The sequence below is a fragment of the Mesitornis unicolor genome, unplaced genomic scaffold (genome assembly GCF_000695765.1).
Source record: "Mesitornis unicolor isolate BGI_N332 unplaced genomic scaffold, ASM69576v1 scaffold13284, whole genome shotgun sequence".
Taxonomy (NCBI): Eukaryota; Metazoa; Chordata; class Aves; order Mesitornithiformes; family Mesitornithidae; genus Mesitornis; species Mesitornis unicolor.
The window spans coordinates 1381-18682 of NW_010182120.1; the positions used below are offsets into that span (position 1 = coordinate 1381).

The 17302-nt window shown below is 44.0% G+C and overlaps 1 protein-coding gene across 1 annotated transcript; it reads right to left on the reverse strand.

Annotated features, from left to right (window-relative positions):
* Positions 1-526: 526 nt before the first annotated feature.
* Positions 527-13325, reverse strand: PHF11 (PHD finger protein 11). The gene is given in 8 exon segments (XM_010183670.1): positions 527-627; positions 1238-1360; positions 2647-2713; positions 4160-4218; positions 7102-7148; positions 10043-10176; positions 11731-11838; positions 13214-13325. Coding segments are annotated over 8 exon segments (747 nt in total). The 5' UTR covers positions 13322-13325.
* Positions 13326-17302: the final 3977 nt, after the last annotated feature.

The following is a 17302-nucleotide window of genomic DNA, read 5'->3' on the forward strand; positions in this document are numbered from 1 at the left end:
AGCTATGACTGGAGCCCAAGCCCCAAAGTTTCCTTCCACACTGCTGGTCCCAAGCAACCGCTTCTGCCCTTGTCCTCATTTCACTCTATGCATTCCCAGCTCGTTTTTTGAAGCACCTTCTAATTACCATCAGGTCCAGGTAAGTTCTGTTCATAGCGTTCAATGCTCTGAACTGAAACGCCACAGCCAGTCTGAACAGCACTGATCAGAAGGGAGCAAAGCTGAGGCAGGCGAGCGGCTGAAGGGAGGTGGCAGAGAAGGGAAACAACCCACAGAGGCAGGGCACAAGTTCCTCTGGGGTGAGGACCCTTCAGTCTTTTAAAGCTGTGGAAGTGTCACTTGCCTCTCCTTCAGGTCAGCCAGCCAGACGTGACTTACTGTGTTTCTACAGATTCAGACAGCAAAGACTTTTATCCAATCATTTGTATGAAGTTGAAAAAAAAGTTCCTTAGAATTTTCATTTTAAATGGCCATTTTATCACAATGCTCAGAAGCGTAACCTCAGTGCCAAAAACTGTACCAGCTGCTACTGCTCAGACAGCTTTTTTCACATACCTGAATGAATATTTGTGAGTATATTTTCAAACAGTCCACAGTCAAAAAGGGACATCACTGTCTCTTCATACTCTGGGGAAAGAAATAATTTGATTTAATATTAGTGTGTAAAGGTTTACAGAACCCTCATGTTAATGCAGAGCCCTACATGTACAAATGACAACAGAGTCTGCATGACCATTAAGAGGTTTGCTTAATGGTGAAAACTTCCGAACCTCTCTTCATTGTGTCCTGAGTTCACTACTGCTTCAGCAGCTGCTGTCATGTTACACGCAAGCTGCTCCTGAGGAAGATGTAGCCAGGTGGGACATTTCACTTCCCATGCACGGGCTTCAGTTCCTTTGCATGAGTTAGCATTCTTTATCCAAAAGTATTATTTGTAACTTGTAAAGGTGGGAGGACAACAGGAGAGGAAGGTTTGATAGTTTCTTTTTTTCATTGTGTTGTGGACAACCCAACATCAAAGTGGAATCCTCTGAGAACAAAGTGCTTCATACAAGCTGATACTTAAACCCATAAAGCCCCTAAACACGCACTAACAATTGACACAGAAGTTCTAACTAATCATCCAAAGATTTAAAATGTAGAGTCAAGGATTTTTCTGATATTAACACACAGCTGGCCCCTCTGCGAAGCTGTAAGAGCACCACAGATTTACATGGTCACCCGCAGGCCTCCATACCTGTTTCAGAAGTGTTGTCATCCATCAGTTTTTCCTGTGCCAGGTGAAGCGTGTCCAGCATTTCTTCAAATATGTCATCTAGAAGCCCGGCTTGCTTGCATTTCCTAAGAAAGTCTATTCGGACTGTTAAAATATAAGAACACAAACTCTCATGCAGAAGTGACCCTGCACGGGCCTTACTCGCTCAGAAACAAAAACATTCGTTAAAGCCCCCCTTCCAGTAACAAATATTTATGCAAACCCCCATCTCCACCAGGTACCACTCAACGCTTCTCAGTGGGAACAAAAACGTGGTCAGGCAAATGTAAGCATTGCACTGGTATAAAATTACCTAAAGTCTAGATTTGGCTTTACTCATCAGAAGCAAGTATCTCCACACCTCTAAATGCAGCATTCCTAAAGCCTCCCAATACCTCCTCTCCCCCAGTATAGGAAAGCAGGTGATTTATCTTGGGTTTTGGGTTTTTTTTTCAATTCCAGTCCTCAGGACCCCACCGTGGACTGAACAGGCTAAAGGATAGAAAATAGTGCAAGTGAAGTGGTGTTTGGTTTGGTTAAGAGATTAAGGCTACTTTTATTCCAAGTGATCCAGGTGTTAAACTCATTTATTACAGCCCATTTTATATACCTACTTTGTCAGTAGGCCCTATATATAGGGCAGTAACTACCTATTTTTCTTTCATCTCAGAGCAGCAGGTCAGTGATAGGTTTCAGTAAGATCAATTCAATGGGCTGTTTAAAACCAAAGAGCTACCAGACAGCTCACACAAGTCTCCCAGGCTCCACTGAAAACAATGTTACTTTTTACTGGAGACATCTGTGAGAAAAGAAATGCCATTTCACCTACACTGGATGCCCTGAGTATTCCAGGATTCTTTACTGGTTGTAAAAACTCAGAAAAAAACATTAGGCAGCCCCATTCCTATGCAGTGACCTTGAGCTCCTGTTCACAGGGCACTGAACTCCTTTCTCGCTGCTGGGTTACTGCCCCACACCCTCTCCTCACAGCCTCTCCTCTACTGACCCATTCCAGAGTACCACCTGGCAAAACTGCACCCCTCTTTTCCTTCAAGAGGGGCTCAGCACAAGGAGACGGAGGTAAAGAGGAAATTATTCCATTTTAGATTTAACCGAATTGATATGGAGGAGGAGGGGGTCAGGCAGAGGCACCCCTGTTTGCTGGAGACGTCCTGCAGAACACGACGTCCTTCTGAACACAGCAGCCAGCCAGAGCAGGGGCGTTCAAAAAATCCCAGGTGAACTCAGCGTCTCACGTCACACAGCAAATCTTGGCCAAAGCACAGAGATTTGTTCACTGCACAATCAAAACCTGCACAGTCATTCTGCACATCAGACTCTCGCTCCCTTGCGGAGCACGGAGAGTCACTCGTCTCTGAAGTGAGTCGCACCTTTCTGCCTGTCGTTTTTTCTTTTTAGCATTTGTAAACTGTCTTCTTCTGCCGTCTCTTCTGTGCTCTGTAAGAAAATCAAACCAACGTATTTTTACATCATACTGACATTCACTGCTCTGCTTTCATTATCTTACCTCTACATTAGCAGAGAGACAAAAAGCAGCCCTTATTTCTGTGAAAACAGTCAGCTTCTCTGCACAGCTAATGATATTCCTCTCCAGACATTCAATTTTTAAAAAGGGAAGCAAAAACTGCTTCGAAGCAAAAACTCTTTAAGAGAAGCCAAACACCTGGGACACCATCCTCCTTAATTATTACTGCATTTGCAAATCGCACAGATGTTAATAAACGCCTACTGCTAACTCCCAGTGCCACTGATGTCAGCTTCCTGCACCAGAAGTAATACTATAAAGGTTTTGAGGAGAAGAGGAGTATTTTTCTTTTCCTTTGGACAGGACACAGTCATTCTCTGCACTTTCCATCAAGCCTCACTACTACAAATAATCCTTAGGCTCTGCCACAAAACTACACCAGTGTAAAAATGCATTGCTTACACAATGGTGAGCAATTTAACCCACAGTGATAAATCCTGGAGCCCTTCAGCTTCTTATTTGCAGTGTTTGTCTTGATTTCCAAGATCGCTAGTGCTGGAGAGCAGCAGCAGAACCAGCACATTACTGTGGGTCAAAGGTCACATGGATCTCAGGTATAACACCATGAACCTAAGTGGATTTACAGATGAGAAACTCCCAAGAGACAAATAACCTACCCTTCTGAAGTACTACATAACAGCTGCAAAGGTCGTCCGTGTCCCCTCACATGGCCTCTCTTTAATTTCAAGACCTGGGAATGGCCTCTAGAAAGGAGAGATCCTGACGCCCCAAGAGTCAATGGGAGTTCCCATGCATACTTCTGTGGAGCCAAAGGAGTCACCCCAAAACTTAAAATAAGCAGCATTTACAGGTTTTCTTACAAAAGCCCCTAAACCAGTTCCTCCTGCAAGCAGAGATGCTCTGCTTGACAGCTCCCAAAGCCCTGTGAAGGCCACCTTCACCTGCAGAGCTGAGAACTGCCTGATCTGCAATGAAAATCTGCCACGTTCACTGCGAGCACAGGCTCACAGACGAGTGAGTGCTAATTTAAAAGCAGTTTTTCATGGAAACATTGTCAAGCCCTAAGCAAATCTGCAAGATGTAGTACTTGCAAGGAAAAGGAGCCCCCTAAGGGAAGCTCGTTCTGCTCGTGTCAAGAGCACAGCCACCGAGTCAGCCTGGTTCGGAGGTTCCTACCGCATTTATTCCACATTTCCCAATGCCTGAAGCAGCTCCAAAAGCAAACAGTTTTGTTTTGACAGAATGACAAGATCAAAACAAGGCAGCTGTAAAGGAAAAGTTATTGTTTCTGTGAGAAAGTCTCTTTCTGAATACACTGCCAAAATCCTGCACTAAGGAAGTCCTTCGCTGTAGCAGATGTGGGTTCCTGTTTTAGAACTACTTAAACTCAGAATTACCATTTGATCCATGATGGTGGAGGATTTTAATGTATGTTTTCTCCTCTTACTGGCTGCACCTAGGAATCAAGAAACAACAAATGTGTCAATGTCAGACTAACAATTTCACATCATTCAAATTCTCTCTTTCCCCAAAAGACAACAAAAGTGAGGCACTTCGAGTGGCAAGGCAAGAGTCTGTTTCACTTCCCCAAATACCTGACATTTCAGTGGAATTCACATTATTTCCACTTAAGAAAAATAACAAGCCCTGAGCCATTAGGAAGAAGTGCAAATCACCGTAGCATTAGGATATCACTGCCTTTTGAAGTCAGTATAAAGCAAACACCAGTTTTTAATGTAAGACTTTTGGTTGTAGCAGAGAGAACTGACTCTCCTTGGCAGCAGCACTACCTCTAGGTGGTAAAAACTTGAGGCAGATTCATGAAAGATGACTGTTTTCAGTCAATCATTTATGAAGTCAATACACAAAGCTAAGAGTATACAAAGAATTATTTCAGGTGTCCCAAAGCCATACGAATGACATTGGGTTTTTCATCAACACAATGACCTCCTAGAAAGCCTCCAGAAGCAGTCTGACTTGTAAGTTCAATATTAGTTACGCTACAAAGTGTTTTTAAGTGACGTGGTATGAGATCTCCACAACATCACCTGTTCTCACTCTGTCCTATCAGTATGTACCAGCAAAGTTAGTAAGGTTTTTCATGTTAAAAATCATCCTATTAAAAGGAATGAGGAGTCACTGTTGGTACAGGAAGGCTACTGAAACAAGTTTGGGCTTGGAGTACTCTCCTTTGAGCATGGTGCTGTACATCTGCATTTTTCATGGCCTGAAATGAAGTCCTAGCCTCTCACTTCACCCAAAATAAAGCTGGGAGGCCTAATCTGGAGCAGTCTAGGAGATGCTGGTGTAGTCACTAAGTGCAGCCTGCTGCTTAGCAGGACATCTTTGATCCGTGGTAGGTTTTCCTCAGCTCTTCCTGATGTTTGCTTTAGGGATGCCTAATGTTTAAGGAGAACACAGTCTGAAGAGCCAAACTCTTCCTGCTTCCCACAGCATTCTCTGCTCTTTTGCATTTGTCAGCCTTTACTCTGGGCACATCCAACACCTCCAGTTAAGCAGAGGCTGGAGCCTGTTTCCCAGTCCAAACTGCCCTCCCAGCCCTGCTGCACAGAGCTGCAAGGAGACCTCTTGGCCCCTAAGGTACCCTATCCTCTTCTGGTCACATAGCCAAGCCCTCACATTTCGGCACAGAACAAGGGGATATTCCTTGACCCCATTTTCTCCAAGCTACTGGGGAAAACAAGCCCAGACAGACAGCCCTTTCGTACCAGCTCCTGCTCCCACACAAGCTCAGTGCTGGCTCAACTGTCCCAGAGGAACAGCTGAGCTACCTCACTGGAGTTGGATCCCGAAAGTCAAAACTCTGCTGTGGAGCCACAGCGCTTCCATCCCAGCCTGTCTCACTCCCTGCCCGACATGGACCTGCAAACACACTCAGCACAGATGGCCCCTGCCTGCCCAGACGGGCCAGGAGTGGGTCCAACAGAGCACCCACTGCTTCAGCCAAGCCACCAGCAGACACCCCCAGCCATTCTGAGCACCACACATGCATCCAAGAGCTGCTCAGAGGCATGAGGCATTGGGGTTGGGGAACCGAGTCTCATTTACCCAACTCTCACGGCTGCTCCCCATCCCCTGGGGTACAGAGGTGGGAGAAACTCATTCAGGAGGCAGGGCAGACACTGCAGCAGAAGCCACTTGGCCCTCATAAACAGAGGGTCTTCAAATTCAGTGCCTTTGGAAGATCTCCTCTAGGAGAAAAGCCTCTTCTCAGGCCATATATTGTGTATGTAGCACTTGATGACACTAAGACCTTCAATCTCATATGATTTAAGCCTCCCTAATGAAGGAGGTGGTCTACAGGGCTGGGCCTAATGCCCTGATCTCATCTCATCCTGGAACCAAAGCAATCCTGGCCCTGTCTAGTACTATGGCAGGAGACCACCTGGGACCCTGGAGAAACCCAGCAGACTGAGTCATTACACCACAAAAACCAAATTAATTTGAAAAAGGGAGCGAATGTTGGGCTTCAAAACTATGGATAAGTAACAAGTAAAACCACTATGTGAAATAAGAAGGTTAGTGAACCACAGCAGTACCAGGTGTTAAATGAACTGTATGTCTGGCACGGGACCTTATGACTAAAATTTTAACTGATAACCACCTAACCTGCCCCTTGAGTGGCATCAAGGTGGAGCCAAACTTTGTCAAAAAGATTAGCCAAGGTTCGCTAGATTTCAGTGGGAGCACACCCACAGCTTTGGTTAATTCAGCGAGATTGTGATGACCTCTGGATCAGCAAGGACCAGGACTGCCAAACTAGGCTGCATTTCTGTAGCAAAGGAAGAAATCCTTAAACAGGGGTTGTAAAAGCCTCCAGTTACACCTAAAAAGCCCTTTGGGATCCTTCAGAATGAAAGGCCCTATTTAAAAACAACTGCTGTGAACACAGAGGATGCAAACGTGAACGTTTTAATGTACCTATGGCTAAAAATCCCAAGGTGAGCTCTCCTGTAACAGCCCTCTTTTTGCTCATCAAGTGTAAGCTTGTGCATCACTCATTAGTGTGGTCCTCATCTCTCCCAAGCTGCCTGGGCCTACCTGCCTGCACACAGTCAGAATAATTCCACAAAGGATCAGGTCCACAGTGTTTTAAGTCACTTTTCAGAGACATTCAGGGAAGATCAACTATAAACACTTCCTACTTCAAAAAACCTTCACAATTTCTGTGCACATGCATGGATCTCAACCAAACCACTCCTGCAAGATTAGAAATCCACCACCAAATATAAAGGTGGAGTAACATTTATTTTGTCCAAATGTGTTACTGCAAACTTTTAAAACAAATGAAATCAATGAAGCCATTAAAGAAACTCACCATAGTGATTGGTCCTATTGCCTGGGTCATGTTTTGGGCAGAACACTCTAAAATTTCAGATCAATTTTAAGAAAAAGAGAAAAAGTATTAATAAATACGTAAACAGAGTTATGCTGACTGATTTTAACAGATATTTTCCCCTCTATTCATTGAATGTAAACTGAAAGACGCTTACAAACATTATCAGGATTTTTATTCCACGTTACCCACCTAGGAAAGCACCTGCTGTAAATTCACATACATGCACAAGCTTGTGTTTGTACTTTCAGAGCCTCAGTGGACTCTGAACACTGAAGCTTTGAATCATTAGTTCCATTACCCCACTCCGTTTGGACCTGCTTCCTGTCCAAATCCCGAGTCACGCACATTTCACCTGGTGCGGTGATCACCGTGGCAGAGGTTTGCTTATTGAAACGCCTTGTTAAGACTAAATGCAACAAATACAGCTGGAAATATTCCTTATCTTCTGGATACAATAACACGTAGAGAACATGAACCAGCTTCTGTAAAATGCCTTTCTTACAGAAGGATCCCAAATCACTTTTTAAGCCAAGCACCCTTGACAAAGCTGTGGTTCAGCAGATCTCTTCATTACACACCTATTTGCCAAGACTAACGTTCAAGTGTTTGGAAGCAATTTTTAAAGGGAACTGCATTTATTGGAACAATCTCCCAGGGGAAGTGGTAAATTCCCCTACATTGGTCAGTTTTAAGAGTCAGCTTGACAGGGTGCTGACTCATCTCATTTAAACTGTACTTCTACCTCGAGAGGCTGGACTAGGTGATCCCTGTGGTGCCTTCCAACCTGGTTTTCTATGATTCCATTACTTACTAGGATATTTTCTAATTATTGCCATTCTTTTTATTTTAACAAAATACAAGCACTGACCTTAGAAACATAGTCTGTTTTCTTGACGAGACAGCTTTTTTGCATGAAATTCATTTTGATGCATAAAACCCCCCAGATTTATGCATGCCTAACAATTCAATCAGAAAGCTCAGTATTGGAGGCATCTTATTTACACTCCTGAATTTCTAATATTGCCCTTTGGAGGTTGTTTTTCACCTCCCTTCCCTTTAATTCTGTTCTTTCTCAGATAAAAACAAATGTCCTTAAATACAGGAACATCTTCAATACCTTTTACTACTCAGGCCACTTTACTTGGAAGCACTTCCATACCATCAATTTTACAAGATGACAGTACGGATCACCCTTATTCCTGTGCCTTCTACACTTAATGGCCACGTCCACAGCGTTGTGTGCCTTCTCTTCTTTGTTCTGCCCTTTTTGCTTTGATAGTCACTGCTCACCATTACGATGGCAACCTAGAGTTTAAAACCACCTTTCCTCTCTCTCTCAGGAATTCTCTATTTTGATATGCTTTTCAGCATGTGATACATTTCAGCATGAAAAGGTGCAGGGGCTGTCAATCCATGCCTGCTGTTTTTTAAGTCTTGTTCCTCTTCTCTACAATAATTTCAGGCTACCTACAAATTTTGTGCTTTATTTATGCCACTGATACCATGCAAAAGTCTTTGGGCTCAAATCCCTGAAACCTGCCTCACCATTTTTCTCTAATCCAGTCCTTTTTAATCTCTTCTATCCAGGCTGCTACAGCCTACTTTCCTCTATTTCTATATAGGACAAGCAACCAGTCTCACACAGTGACTTAATACAAGGCATTTTTTAGGGTCCCTCTTCCAAACCTCCAAGGTCACCAGCAACTCAGAAAACCACCAAATGAAACTATATATATATGTTTAACTACTTCTTTACCAGTTTGTCTCTAGACCATTATCAGTCCCATTCATTTCTCAACATCTTGAGAAGTTCACCCTCCTTCAGCCTGAACTATTCTTTCTAAAGCTGTATGACGAGAGCCATTTATTCTGTGGTCACAGAAAGTTTCCATCCTCCCAGCTACGCTCTTTCATGAGCTTTGCAGACTCCCAAAGGCTTTATAAGCATAAACTGAACATAAACTGAACATACCATCTTCTCTATACAGCTGAGCCCACAGTCTTGCAGAAGGACCGATTTCTTTTGGACCGAGAGCCCTAGTGAAGCAGTCAGGAGTGCCAGTGTTTTCACACAAAAGGACCCATCTCCCACTACTACTAAGGACTGCACTAGTCCACCTTCTCCTGAAACAAGCAGTGATCAGATGGTCTACCAGATTAATCTAAGGCTAACATAGCCTGTGATCTCTCTGGCCCTGCACCAAAATGGACACTGGGGGTTTTATGTACCTCAGACGTTACTATAGCGCTCCAAAAGGTCCCTAAAGTCCCAATTTTGCAACTCCTTCATCTGCATCCTCCAAACAACTCCTTCCATCTAACAGCAATGCAGAAAACCCAAGGGCAGGGGACACCAGGACTACCATGATCTGGGCAGAAAACTTACTTAAATTCTGTTTACTTGTGCTAATGCTAACAACGTACTTGAAATACAAGGAGGTCTTTGGTGGGAATACAAAATTCTCTGCTAACACATGGAAGGAAAATTAGTAGAATTTGCCTCATGTGAACAGATCCAGAAGTGCTGTAGCTTGCTCTGTGCTCAGACTATCTAACTGAAGCTTCTGAACTAACAGAAATAGAGAATTTCAGTGACGTTAATAAAAACCTTACTGGCTACGTAGCTAGTCTTCAAAGACCAAGGACTGAATGCATTCACTTCCTCAATTTTGGCCCAGTCATCTTTCAGGTGTGTTGCAGGCTCAAACACTGAATAGATCTCCTCCCACTGCTGTGATATTTTCCTATGAAAGGAAAATACTTCCTCTATTGCTTGTGAACAGAGGATCAAGCGTCAGTTTAAGAGAAGAGAACATATTTCCTTTTTAAAAAACATTTAAAGCCACACAATTTCTAAGTCTCTCTTCCTGACACCACCACCAAAACCTCGACAATAATTAGAAAATACTTAGTTAAATACCGGTAAACTCCATTTACTTCATCAGTTTCTATTGCTGCATCATCGCAGAGTGCACAAAAGTAGTGGTAACTTCGGCGGCAGGCCCTTTCCTCACATCCCACAGTGGCTCCTTTCTTGCGACAGAAGTTGCACACCTGGAACAGGAGGAGGTTTAGCAGATAAGCATTTGTAGAGAGACAGAAAAAGTTAGTCACAAAGTCCGAGTCATGTACACCATGTAGCTGCATGCCTGGAAGCACGAAACTCAGCACTGGGCAAGGGGGCAACCATCACTAGATCCACATCTGGTGGTATCTGGATGCCTGGAGGAGTGTGAAATGAGGGGGAGGCCTCCTGGTCCCAGTTCCCCATTTCTTTCCGCCTCAAACAAAGACGCCATTACCTCTACCCATGCAGGTGTGGATTAACGGACTTTGTGACGTTAACATAAGTGGTAAGATTGTCTATAGTCATCCCCACCCGCATGTATGCCCTGGTGATGTAATGCAGAAATTTGCGTATAAATATCACTTCAATTTCAGCCCAAAAAGCGGGACAGGATGAACTCGGAACCATACCGATGAACTGGACGGATTGACGAATTCACTCCCTCTCCATCCCCACCACTTGGGTCACCTTGTGGGTAAGATTATTTACCTCAGCTAACGCCGAGTGATATATTTCCTCCTCAGGTTCATACACCCCGAGTGTATTTCATATATATTTCCTTCTCAGGTGTATACTTCCTGAGTGTATTTTATATTTCTCCTCAGGTTCATTTCTAGGTTTCTCTGAGTGTATTCTTGGTTTTGCTCCACTGTATTTCTGTTTGAATAGGCTTGTTTATTTGCCAGGCGGCCAGGCTTACTGCAGGCAAATTGTTGCTGTTATTGTTTGCGTTTCATAGTGCATTGTTGTTGCCATTATATTAGTTATACAACCTTTAGTGTAATACTACCCTCTGTGGGAAAACCAAACCTTTTTTTGCTTCTGTATAACTCATCAGGCAAGCTCACTCCTACAAACTCCTACCCTGGTCATTATTTCAGGCACCTTTTTGCTATCTTACCTCTACTTCATACTGATGAATTTGTAAAATGATTGCAAGAAGCCATGTAAGGGCAACGGGCAGCTTCCCTCCCTCCCCTAAATCTTGCCCAAGTTATTTAAACGCCTATAGTATTAGTCCTTGTAATTTATGTTTTCTAAGCTAACTTCATAATGAAATGAAAAAGAGTTCCACCCAGGACGTAGGGGAGGACGGCAGCTGAAGACAAAGCCAGTAAGAAAACCTCACAAAAATAAACTTCCTTCAACTAAAACCAGAAGGTGTTTCCCTTTACACTTATGGATTGCATAATTTTGTTTCAGGCGCTGGCTTAGTCCTTCACCAAAGTCATTTAGGAAACTTAGATTAAGGACTTAAAGGGCAGAAAAAACAACACATTTTAATACCAAATGAACCAAACTTCAACAAATATAATCGATGTTATAATTACATCATCAAAATAATATTTCATATTATTATATATAGATTATATAAGAAATATAATCAACTGTCAAATCAGTGTTTCCAACTCTAAATCTGTAATTTCCTAAATCTTAGTAGATCAGAAGGACCAAGCACTTTTCCACATTTTTTTCAAGCAGGAAACGGGTCAGACAACCTTCAGTACTATGAGACAGGGCTAAGTGCAGAAACTCCTTACCAGCCGCTTTCCTCTCCTGAGTTCCTTCAACACCGATGCCACATCAAACCTGACATCCAGATTATCTGGGTTGTACTCTTCAGATTCCACAAATCCCGAGGAAAATAACTAAAGACAAAAGAGACAATATTAGAAATGAACAAAGGGACTCGGTCACCAGTGCAGAAAAGAGAGGAAGGGTACATCTTTTCTTCTTGCAATTGCTCTACCTAAGAGGGCTGATTTTTATCTGTGTTTTTAAGAGGTTTCACCTTGAACATCTTGTTGCCTGTCCCGTTGTTCAGCCTTACAGCTGGATGCAACGTTTCCATGTAACGAAATTTCTACACAGTCCAATGCTGACAACAGTCAACTGCATGAGAAACAGGAACATTGTAGGAAGTCTGGGAGAAACCCTCCCAAAATGCATACATGCATGTCTGGGCCATTTTAATTCCCACAGAAGTGCTGAGTCAGGGCGGAAGGGGAAGTTCTTAGCAACTTTTTTCTAATCATTACATATAGCTAATTTCAAATAAAAGTGATCAACCCTTATGTTAACTGGCAGGCACAGTCTGCCTGCTCAGAAGGTGACAGCTAACTGCAAAAAAAACCAAAAAGTGCAGAGAAGACCAAGGCAGAGAAATCAGTAAAGCTGTTGCAATTAAAACAAAAAAAAAAAAGAGAAAGATAAAGTTTCAAAGTTGGAGCAAAACATCCAAGTAACACTGTAAAATAGGTATCAGATGTTTCTGAAACATTCTGGGGAAAAAAAAGGTAGTAGAAAAATAAAGATGTACACATAAAACCTGCCAGAACAAGGCAGCTGCAACAGTGAAAGCCAGAGACCTGTTCCAGCAGCAGATGCATCTCCTGCACTAAGCGACCCTCAGCGAAAGAAGAAAGTGGCATCTGTCATTGATTCTGCACATCAAGAACCAGCTCCATCAAGATCTCAGAATAAAGGGGAGGCATTTTGAAAGCAAGGAGAGTAAATGCATTCCATGATCACAACATGCTTAAGAGCTTCACAGATATTTTAATATAATCAACTTCTGATATTTGTATTCCTTATTTCATACAAGGCACAGACTGGAAAGTTTTTGACCTTTGTATATCAAGTGCTGTCAGTATTTTCCTGCAAAGGTTTAAGTACACAACTTTCAGTGGTCTGAGAAGCCTCATTCCATTTAGTGCCTCAAGAAGGCCCATTCCTACTGCTAGACTGTACATGTGTCTAGAACCACTGATCAGGAACAGACACACATGAAAACACCACAAATCAATGTGTCCAGATGTGCAGCCGAGTCCTCCTCCTCTCCAAAATTCTGGCCAAGCCCTGTTGCTTTTCATAGCTTTTCAATCTAACATAAGCTTGCTGGTTTGGGTAACCAACCTTTTAATTCAGACACCACTGTAGAGACAAAAATCGACAAGCAGTGGGAACTTCCCCTTTAGCCCTTCTCCATTCCTCTTGGGTATTGACCAACTAAAAGCCACTCACCAGACAATCCTGATGAGCTGCAATATCTCGCTCTTCAGCAATATACATTACAGAGCCAGCCTCCCCTTCTGCACAAAACGCACATGTTCTTCTCACCATCTTCGCCATTATCCGCAAAAAAACCTATAGCAGGAAAACTGGGACAAAACACAAAGCAATTGATGCAACTACCATATGCCAAGCAGGACAAGAAGAGCAGAGCTTGCTAGCACTTGTCCTCCAATTGGCTCCTTCACCTACATCTCCTGAACCTCGGTGCTTTGCTCCTCCAGCAGCAACTACTAGTAGCATAGGCACACTTGCTCTTGAGACAGCAGTGGGATGGAAACCAGCTCCCAGAAGCTCCAGCAGATAGAGGAGGAGGAAAACTGGTTTAATTCCTCTTGGAAAATCACTAACAAGTCATGGGGGATAATGCAAGAGCTTTCAAGCTTGCTTGGCAATATCTGCTCCAAGAACAAGCCCAAGAGCGGGGCAGCAAGTCACGTCCTAGATGTGAAACCCCATTTATTTGCAGGGGGTCAGTCATCCATAGCAGTGTCTGCCTTAAGTTTTGCCACATGTGAGTCTGCAAGTCAACCAAGGAGAGAAAAACTGCTGTCTCTAAATTTCTCCAGTGCCTTCCAGGAGTTCACATAAGAAGAAAAGCTAATTCCTTGCTACAGAAAGGATGTAGCAAAGAAGGTTGCAGAGGCTTGCAAGCAAAAGGAGGCAGAAGAGCCAGAAACAAGAGATTTGAACATTGTCTCTCAATGAGGTGGAGTGCTAACTTGAGCAACACAATTTTCTCTATATCCTGGGATTTGCCCCATGGGCATTCGCTCTCTTTTTCTGGCCATATCCACTCAAGTCATAATTGATCATCTTCTCACAGTCTCGATTTTCCCCAGCAGCTGCTAAAATTTAAGGTCAGCTACTTATTTCCCAAAACAGTGTGAATGTTTCTGGATAAGCCTTTACCCACATCCCTCACCAGTAGTTGAGAGCATGACACGACACATTAATAGCAGAAGTTTTACTTTGTCTGTGGTTTCTGAGCTAGTCCACCGCAGATATCTTCAACAATTTCCCACTCCTACTACATGTGATACTCCAAACTGCCCTTTGCTGGAGGCGTCACCTCTGGCGGCACAAACTCCTGTAGGATAAGGGGAAGAAAAGTCTGCTTTAACTTACAAGAAGTAAGAAGATTTGAAGTTAAATGAATCTAGTGACAGAGAGGCACTAAGGTCCAAGTACAAAACAGGTAGGAAATCTCACAGACCAGCAAATCCTGCACACCTTTCTGTGGCTTTCAAGAGCCAACCTCTGCTTCCATTAGTTCCTGTCTCCCTTCCATAAAGTGGAGGAGGTATCTCAGATGAGACCACCACCAGAGCAGAAAGGGATTTTTAAATTTTTTTTTCCTCTGGCTCTGCCACTGAGAATTTACTTAACCCCAGCAAGTCACTTCGCCTCCACACTCATCTGGGTTTTCTTTCCCCGTCCTTCTACCTCTTCTAAGCAAGGTAGCATTGGGACTGATTTCCAATATCCACCGATATGGTGACTATCAAATAAGCCTCAGAACTTAAGCATTAAATAAATACAGTAGAAACAAATTGAAATGTATAGAAATATTAGAATAGAAAACAAAGACGGGAAGAAATTAAAAAGCAGAACAAGTTAGGGTTTGAATGGTCTAGCACTCAGGAAAAGTTCTCTGCAGCAAGTCAACACCTGGAATCGATGCAGATACATAGGCCCTGCCCAGGCCCGGTCAGATGATCCAGCGCTGGGAATTTTGTGAGGAAGAGGCTAAAGGTGGAGTCTACAGTCCCAAGTGTTCTTACAGGCTCAGGAGAAATCCAGGTGCTGCAGAAGAAAAGAGGACACTCAGTCAAGGTCGGCCTTTGGGTTTCTCCAGCACCTTTGCAGAAACCGTGAGGTGGTAGAAGGGCAGCTCTTGGCCATTCCTCACTGGGGAAGCAGCCAGCCTGCACCCGCTGCCCTGTCTACCTCAGTATCCTGTCCCTCACATGAGTGTGGCTTTGGCCCTGTGCTCTTTCCCCACTTTCTGCTACACATTACTGCCAGGGACAGGAAACTGGGCTAAACAGGGCAACGGATCTGGCTGCCTGCTATCAAGGGAGAGGCTGAGGGCATGGTTCCAGTTTTGAAGTTCAATTTCATTTCACCTAAACAACGCCTTGCTCTGACACCCCAGGTTCTGTCTGAAGAGGCAAGAAATTGTTGTTCCTTACTCAGCTTGTCCAATAACACCCGTGACAGCATAGATCCGTTATTATTTCTACTACTGTCTCTTTCTCAAGCTGAAGAGCCTGAAAGTATTTACTTCTTCCTTGTACAGAAGCTGCTCTGCATCCTTGATCATCCCTGCCACGTCTCAAGCTCTTCTCTATTCCTGCTACGTTCCAAGAGGAGCAAGTGACCTTCGAAAGGATGGGCTACCATTTCCAACACAAAGTCACAACAACACTCTTCTTTTCTTAATAGTTCTTTTCCCTCTGGAAGATAAGCATGCATTATTGTCCACTTATCAAAGCTGGATTTTCACCTGCTATTTTACAGTCAAATCACTCGCTGTCACAAAGTCCTTCTGCAACTCTTCACAGCTGGCTTTTGCTTTCACCACCACAGAAGCGGACTGTGGGAACTTAAGGCAACTGATTCATGTCTAAGAGCTGGGGGCATGTCTCCTGTGAAGGAGTTGGATTTATTGAAGCAGGGAGAAGGAAGGAAACTGTGCACCTATCACCTGCATTCACCGCATCCTCCACTAGCACTCTGTGGGGAAAGACACACTGCTGGTCATATATTAGCTGGGCATGACCTGCATGAGCACTGCTCTGTTCTTCACCAAGTCATGAGCAGCATAAACAAAACAGCCTTTGCAAAGTTTTCAAAACAAAACTAACAAAGAAATACATCTTTCTGATCACCTTTCACATGCTACAGGGGAAATATTTTTAAGGATCTAAAAAAAAAAAAAGTATTTTCTTTAGAAAAGTATATATTAACACATCTGTTCTGAGTGATGAGGGTGACTGGAGGGTTCCTAATCAGATCTAAACTCTCACCTATTCGCAAGATCACGAAATGGTTGGAAGGTACCTTTCAGACAGGTTGGACTAGATGACCTTTGAGCTCCCTTTTAACTTAAACCATTCTATGATACTATGATCATCTAGCCCAACCGCCCTGTCGGGGGCAGGGGCATCCACAACTTCTCTAGACAACCTGTGCCAATGCCTCCCCACTCTCACTGTAAAAAATGTCTTTCTTATGTCCTATCTAAACCTACCCTCATTCAGTTTGAAACTGCTGCCCCTTGTCCTGTCACTACAGGCCTTTGTAAAAAGTCTCCATCTTTCCTATAAGCCCCCTTTATCTATTGAAAGGCAACAATAAGGTCTCCCTAGAGCCTTCCTTTCTCCAGGCTGAACAACCCTAACTTTCCCAGCTTTTCCTCACAGGAGAAGTGCTTCATTCCTCTGATCATTTCCACAGCCCTCCTCTGGATCAGCTCTGACAGCTCCATGTCTCTCTTGTGCTAGGGACCCAGAGCTGGACACTGTGCTTCAGGTGGGCAATGTCTTGACTTCTGTTGTTAGCAGTCCTCAATCCCTGATGTGCTTCACATAGTAACACCTCACACTCTACCAACACATCACTTACAGCATTTTAAACACAGTGGTATGATTTTTAAAGAGACTAACGGTTCCCACCTCGCACCGACCACTAAGTGTCACATGGTACAACTTCAGGACAGAAGGCATGGATCAACTCTCCACCAATTTGGACACCTGGGCACTGAGGTGGGGCTGGAACGGGGCCTGCTGAGGCGATGTCTTCCCTCATGCTCCGGTGCTTTGAGGCCTAGCAGGGCAAGCTGTCAATCGGCTAGGCCTACCACGGCCCTGAGGCCCCCCAGCACTGCCGCTCCAGGGGTACTCAGGGCCAAGGTAGGCCCGGCCACGGGGGGCTCCAGAACAACGCTGAGGGAAACCGAGGGTCGCCTTCACAGTCCTGCTCCCTCTCCCAAGCCCCAGCCGGGCCCTTTCGTTGCGACTGGGGGGGGAGGGGGGG